At 47.8% G+C, this 7,592-nt stretch overlaps 1 protein-coding gene across 1 annotated transcript; it reads left to right on the top strand.

Annotated features, from left to right (window-relative positions):
• Positions 1–631: 631 nt before the first annotated feature.
• Positions 632–7,253, top strand: LOC142073133 (uncharacterized). Its single transcript, XM_075131987.1, has 3 exons — positions 632–1,463; positions 2,052–2,261; positions 7,192–7,253. Exons 1-3 carry the CDS (start codon positions 1,058–1,060, stop codon positions 7,251–7,253), a joined length of 678 nt encoding a protein of 225 aa, XP_074988088.1. The 5' UTR covers positions 632–1,057.
• The last annotated feature ends 339 nt before the right edge of the window (positions 7,254–7,592 follow it).

The following is a 7,592-nucleotide window of genomic DNA, read 5'->3' as shown; positions in this document are numbered from 1 at the left end:
CTCTGACACCTCAGCATGCTGGATAGCAGAAAATATTTGTATTTAAACCAGAAGCTTTTGCAACAGAAAATATCACCATCATCTATGTGGCTGTACATGCCATTGATTAAGCCTCTTTTCACTCTGATATATCTAATACAGCACAAACAGTGACATTGGTTCCTGCAATGGATCATCTCACTTGTAATATTGAATATAGTGTTGCTAGGATTCGGGTTAATAACAGCAGTTTGCCTAATAAATGCAACCATGTGTGCTTTAAAGTAAAAGAAGAAAGTGGTTATCACAGAAACTGCAACAAATCTACTGTGACTTAAGATGAAACTTTGGATGACATCCACTTATTTTTCTAGGATTTGGTTAGATGCTTTCAAGAAATACACAAAAATAATTACACTGGTACAGAAAATGGGTGTATAAAATAGTTGGAAAGCCATAATACAGAACTGTATGAAACTGCTGTGATTTAGTAGCAGTATCATACTGCATGTACACCGCATGTCTGAATGGCCAGGTCAAATTAAGCCCTGGTCTACACTAGGACTTTAGGTCGAATTTAGCAGCGTTAAATCGATGTAAACCTGCACCCGTCCACACAATGAAGCCCTTTATTTCGACTTAAAGGGCTCTTAAAATCGATTTCCTTACTCCACCCCTGACAAGTGGATTAGCGCTTAAATCGACGTTGCCGGCTCGAATTTGGGGTACTGTGGACACAATTCGATGGTATTGGCCTCCGGGAGCTATCCCAGAGTGCTCCATTGTGACCGCTCTGGACAGCACTCTCAACTCAGATGCACTGGCCAGGTAGACAGGAAAAGAACCGTGAACTTTTGAATCTCATTTCCTGTTTGGCCAGCGTGGCAAGCTGCAGGTGACCATGCAGAGCTCATCAGCACAGGTGACCATGATGGAGTCCCAGAATCGCAAAAGAGCTCCAGCATGGACCGAACGGGAGGTACGGGATCTGATCGCTGTTTGGGGAGAGGAATCCGTGCTATCAGAACTCCGTTCCAGTTTTCGAAATGCCAAAACCTTTGTCAAAATCTCCTAGGGCATGAAGGACAGAGGCCATAACAGGGACCCGAAGCAGTGCCGCGTGAAACTGAAGGAGCTGAGGCAAGCCTACCAGAAAACCAGAGAGGCGAACGGCCGCTCCGGGTCAGAGCCCCAAACATGCCGCTTCTATGATGAGCTGCATGCCATTTTAGGGGGTTCAGCCACCACTACCCCAGCCATGTTGTTTGACTCCTTCAATGGAGATGGAGGCAATACGGAAGCAGGTTTTGGGGACGAAGAAGATGATGATGAGGAGGAGGTTGTAGATAGCTCACAGCAAGCAAGTGGAGAAACCGGTTTTCCCGACAGCCAGGAACTGTTTCTCACCCTAGACCTGGAGCCAGTTCCCCCCGAACCCACCCAAGGCTGCCTCCTGGACCCAGCAGGCGGAGAAGGGACCTCTGGTGAGTGTACCTTTTAAAATACTATATATGGTTTAAAAGCAAGCATGTGAAAGGATTACTTTGCTCTGGCATTCGCGGTTCTCCTAGATGTAGTCCTAAAGCCTTTGCAAAAGGTTTCTGGGGAGGGCAGCCTTATTGCGTCCTTTATGGTAGGACACTTTACCACTCCAGACCAGTAACACGTACTCGGGAATCATTGTAGAACAAAGCATTGCAGTGTATGTTTGCTGGCATTCAAACAACATCCGTTCTTTATCTCTCTGTGTTATCCTCAGGAGAGTGAGATATAATTCATGGTCACCTGGTTGAAATAGAGTGCTTTTCTTCAGGGGACACTCAGAGGAGCCCATTCCTGCTGGGCTGTTTGCCTGTGGCTAAACAGAAATGTTCCCCGCTGTTAGCCACAGGGAGGGGGTAAGGTTGAGGGGGTAGTCACGCAGTGGGGGGAGGCAAAATGCAACCTTGTAACGAAAGCACATGTGCTATGTATGTAATGTTAACAGCAAGGTTTACCCTGAAAGAGTGTAGCAACTGTTTTATAAAATGTGTCTTTTTAAATACCGCTGTCCCTTTTTTTTTCTCCACCAGCTGCATGTGTTTCAATGATCACAGGATCTTCTCCTTCCCAGAGGCTAGTGAAGCTTAGAAAGAAAAAAAAACGCACTCGCGATGAAATGTTCTCCGAGCTCATGCTGTCCTCCCACACTGACAGAGCACAGACGAATGTGTGGAGGCAAATAATGTCAGAGTGCAGGAAAGCACAAAATGACCGGGAGGAGAGGTGGTGGGCTGAAGAGAGTAAGTGGTGGGCTGAAGAGAGTAAGTGGTGGGCTGAAGACAGTGTATGCTCCAGTGTATGGTTGAGCTGCAGCAAAGGCAGCTGGAGCACAGACTGCCACTGCAGCCCCTCTGTAACCAACCGCCCTCCTCCCCAAGTTCCATAGCCTCCACACCCAGACGCCCAAGAACACGGTGGGGGGCCTCCGGCCAACCAGCCACTCCACCACAGAGGATTGCCCAAAAAAAAGAAGGCTGTCATTCAATAAATTTTAAAGTTGTAAACTTTTAAAGTGCTGTGCTTAAAGTGCTGTGTGGCATTTTCCTTCCCTCCTCCACCACCCCTCCTGGGCTACCTTGGTAGTCATCCCCCTATTTGTGTGATGAATGAATAAAGAATGCATGAATGTGAAGCAACAATGACTTTATTGCCTCTGCAAGCGGTGATTGAAGGGAGGAGGGGCGGGTGGTCAGCTTACAGGGAAGTAGAGTGAACCAAGGGGCGGGGGGTTACATCAAGGAGAAACAAACAGAACTTTCACACCGTAGCCTGGCCAGTCATGAAACTGGTTTTCAAAGCTTCTCTGATGCGTACCGCGCCCTCCTGTGCTCTTCTAACCGCCCTGGTGTCTGGCTGCGCGTAACCAGCAGCCAGGCGATTTGCCTCAACCTCCCACCCCGCCATAAACGTCTCCCCCTTACTCTCACAGATATTGTGGAGCACACAGCAAGCAGTAATAACAGTGGGAATATTGGTTTCGCTGAGGTCTAAGCGAGTCAGTAAACTGCGCCAGCGCGCCTTTAAACGTCCAAATGCACATTCTACCACCATTCTGCACTTGCTCAGCCTGTAGTTGAACAGCTCCTGACTACTGTCCAGGCTGCCTGTGTATGGCTTCATGAGCCATGGCATTAAGGGGTAGGCTGGGTCCCCAAGGATACATATAGGCATTTCAACATCCCCAACAGTTATTTTCTGGTCTGGGAATAAAGTCCCTTCCTGCAGCTTTTGAAACAGACCAGAGTTTCTGAAGATGCGAGCGTCATGCACCTTTCCCGGCCATCCCACGTTGATGTTGGTGAAACGTCCCTTGTGATCCACCAGAGCTTGCAGCACTATCGAAAAGTACCCCTTGCGGTTTATGTAGTCGCCGGCTTGGTGCTCCGGTGCCAAGATAGGGATATGGGTTCCGTCTATGGCCCCACCACAGTTAGGGAATCCCATTGCAGCAAAGCCATCCACTATGACCTGCATATTTCCCAGGGTCACTACCCTTGATATCAGCAGATCTTTGATTGCGTGGGCTACTTGCATCACAGCAGCCCCCACAGTAGATTTGCCCACTCCAAATTGATTCCCAACTGACCGGTAGCTGTCTGGCGTTGCAAGCTTCCACAGGGCTATCGCCACTCGCTTCTCAACTGTGAGGGCTGCTCTCATCTTGGTATTCATGCGCCTCAGGGCAGGGGAAAGCAAGTCACAAAGTTCCATGAAAGTGCCCTTACGCATGCGAAAGTTTCGCAGCCACTGGGAATCGTCCCAGACCTGCAACACTATGCGGTCCCACCAGTCTGTGCTTGTTTCCCAAGCCCAGAATCGGCGTTCCACAGCATGAACCTGCCCCATTAGCACCATGATGCATGCATTGGCAGGGCCCATGCTTTCAGAGAAATTTGTGTCCATGTCCTGATCACTCACGTGACCGCGCTGACGTCGCCTCCTTGCCCGGTATCGCTTTGCCAGGTTCCAGTGCTGCATATACTGCTGGATAATGCGTGTGGTGTTTAATGTGCTCCTAATTGCCAAAGTGAGCTGAGCAGCCTCCATGCTTGCCTTGGTATGGCGTCCGCACAGAAAAAAGGCGCGGAACGATTGTCTGCCGTTGCTCTGACGGAGGGAGGGGCGACTGACGACACGGCTTACAGGGTTGGCTTCAGGGAGCTAAAATCAACAAAGGGGGTGTCTTTACATCAAGGAGTATTTCAGGCAGGACTTCACGGAGGGTTCCAATAAGACATGGTGCACCTAAGTTATCATTCTTATTGGAACAAGGAGGTTAGCCTGGCCTCTGATTGATACATGGCTAGATTTACCTCGCTGCACCTTCTCTGTGAGTGACTGCAGTGTGACCTAGAGGAATGAGTCCCCTAGACGGGGGAGGAGGCAAATGAGTACAAAACAAATCTGGTCTATTTCTTGTTTTGATCCACTCCATCTATCTTTTACATCTTTGGCTGGCAGCAGATGGTGCAGAAGGACTGCATGCCATCCACATCTCATGGCTGCTTGGCAGAAGATGGTACAGTACGACTGCTAGCAATCCTCATCTCTTGCCTGCCTGGCAGAAGATGGTACAGTACGACTGCTAGCAATCCGTATCGCCTGCCTGCTCACCATAAGACGGTTCAATAGGACTGACTGCAGGACTAAAGAGAATGACCTGGTCAAGTCACTCCAAATTTAGTCCCTGCGCCCATGTCTGCCCAGGCACTCCTGATCGACCTCACACAGGCGACCAGGAGCACCTCGGACATGACGATGACGGCTACCAGTCCTATTGCACTGTCTGCTGCCACAAGGCAATGGGTTGCTGCTACTGTGTAGCAATGCAGTACCACGTCTTCCAGCACCCAGGAGTCATACGGTGACGGTTACCTGAGCGGGCTCCATGCTTGCCATGGTATGGCGTCTGCACAGGTAACTCAGGAAAAAAGGCGCGAAATGATTGTCTGCCCTTGCTTTCACGGAGGGAGGGAGGGAACGGGGGCCTGACAATATGTACCCAGAACCACCCGCGACAATGTTTTAGCCCCATCAGGCATTGGGATCTCAACCCAGAATTCCAATGGGCAGCGGAGACTGCGGGAACTGTGGGATAGCTACCCACAGTGCAACGCTCCGGAAGTCGACTCTAGCCTCGGTACTGTGGAAGCGCTCCGCCGAGTTAATGCACTTAATGCACTTAGAGCATTTTCTGTGGGGACACACACACTCGAATATATAAAACCGATTTCTAAAAAACTGACTTCTATAAATTCGACCTTATTCCGTAGTGTAGACATACTCTAAAAGGACACTGTATGTACTGCATATATACACCCTAAACTCATGCCACTTAAAGCTTTATGCCACTTGATTACATAGTCTATGTGTACACTATAATGAAAAAGCTGTAATTAAATTTAATGAGATAAGGTCTTAAATCTATATGCAAAAGAAGATGTACAGTGAGGTTTCCTGCAGCTGCCCATACGGTGAACATCTTTATAATTCAGCTCTCATGCATGTCATGGCATCCAGAGGAAGCAGCCAGCTAACAGTTGGTTTAGATGTGCACCCAGTTGGAGGATGTGTTGAGGCAGGAAAAAGCTTCATGCTGGTCCTCATCTGATTGCTGGTTCATAGACAGCCAAGTACTGCATTTTTAGTGGAGACTAAAGAGCATGAGTGAAAGAAGTTTCCCAGGAATGCTGCAACCCAAGAAGCTTCTTCATGCAGAAAATGCAGCTGCAAATCTGTTTTCAGCCATTTGGAGTCAAACTCTCATAAAAATACTTCCATGATTTAGGAACCATTGAACCTCAAAGTAAGAAATGATTGTTTCAACTCAAACAATAACCTAAACGTAGTCCACACATCACCTCTTTTTGCCCATTTCTACTATTAATCAAGGTTTGTAATGCAAACGATGAGCCGTTAACTGTATCACTGCATAACTGTAACACCTGTGGTGGAGGGCTGAAGCCATTGTGTGCATGATTTAAAGGAACAGACCCCATTAAACATCATGAGGAGAATTATTTTTAATAATTCCACTTGATTTTGTGCTATCGCTGTGAGCCAGTCTGATTCCTTTGGGTAGGGAAGAGATGGGGGAAATACTAGAGACACCGGAAGATAGGATCCAGAGGAAAGAGTAGAGAAAGATAAACGGGAACAGAACTGACATAAGGGAGGAGAACAAAACAATTAAGGGGGAAGTGGGGTGAGAGAATGGAAGATGAAAAGTGGGGAATGGAAGCAATAACTGGAAAATGAAAAAAGAAAAGGAGTACTTGTGGCACCTTAGAGACTACTCTGAAACCTGGAAAATGAAAGCCACCCCATTTTATGCTTAAACTTTTTTTTTTTTTGCTAAATCTCTATCTTGTGGGCATGGTGTGTGTTCAGGTGATCAAGGTACCAAGAATGTCTTGCTAAAGCCACTAGTATACTTACGGTTGACCCTGCTATCTGGGTGAACTTTGTCTCTTAAAATAGCTTTGCAAAAGCATTTTCAGTCTTTCCAAAGTGCAGTTAGGTTACTGATAAGATATAGCTACATCAGCTGTAATAGCAATATAAAAACTTTGTGCGTGCAAGAGTCCACAAGTGCATTCTATGCACGGCCTTACTTCCTTCTTCCACTGTAATGGAAAATAGCATTCCCCAGGTTTTGTACAGTTGGCTGTATATGCTGTGCTGCAATAAGATTACTTTCTACATAGGGCTGGATGACATTCTTAAATTTAAATAGGGTAGTGCTTTGATCTATTTCAGGAAGGGGATGGCACTCACATGGCTGGAATGCTACTTGGTGCTACTGTATTACTGCAGTGGAGAGGGGAGTAAGACTATGGAAATTGGTAGGTGAGGCTGTGCAGCAGGTCAAAGGGGGTTACATGGCAATATCTCCCCATGACATTGCTGCTTCTTCAGATAGGTCCATGGCTCAGAAGCAGTGATGGTCTCTGTTACAAGACTGACCATCCCAAGCACTCTTCCTCAGTTTCCCAACAATGATCTTCAGCCTGCTCCAGCCATAGAGGTAACTTGGCCCTCTGGCCAAGCTACTTCAAAGCATTCATCTTCTTCCCGGGTAACAGAGTCCCGTAGTCCAGTCCAATATAACATCAACACAATAGTGCCTTCAGTCCCACTCAACTCAGCCTTCAACCCCCTTCTTTACAGGCAGGTTCCCAGCAGCAACAGCCCTCTCACCATCTAACGGCCAGCTGCTGGGCTCCAGTTAACGCATGTACCCAGGTCAGGTCTGTCCTCCTACCAACGGCCTCTGGCAGACTGGAGTCCTCATCCAATTTTTAGCTCAAGGCCAGTTTTTTGCCTCACATCAGGAATAGCCTGCCCACTCTCCTCCCATCCAGTCCTTAGCTGCTGGGCTTTCCTCCTTAGTCACTAAGTTCTGATCCAGCCCATGAGCTTCTGCCATTTTAGGAAACATGCCTGCATTACAATGTGTGTGATTTTTAACCTCTGCAGTGCCACCAGCCTCAACCATGGGGACTAGGGGAGTGGTGGTCAATGAGGAGAGAGCGGGTGTATGGGAGGGAGATTATGGTTTGGCTGATGGC

This window comes from Caretta caretta, chromosome 8 (assembly GCF_965140235.1).
Source record: "Caretta caretta isolate rCarCar2 chromosome 8, rCarCar1.hap1, whole genome shotgun sequence".
NCBI classification, from domain to species: Eukaryota; Metazoa; Chordata; order Testudines; family Cheloniidae; genus Caretta; species Caretta caretta.
Note: the sequence above shows the minus strand (reverse complement) of the source record. Positions and strands in the feature narration are given on the sequence as shown.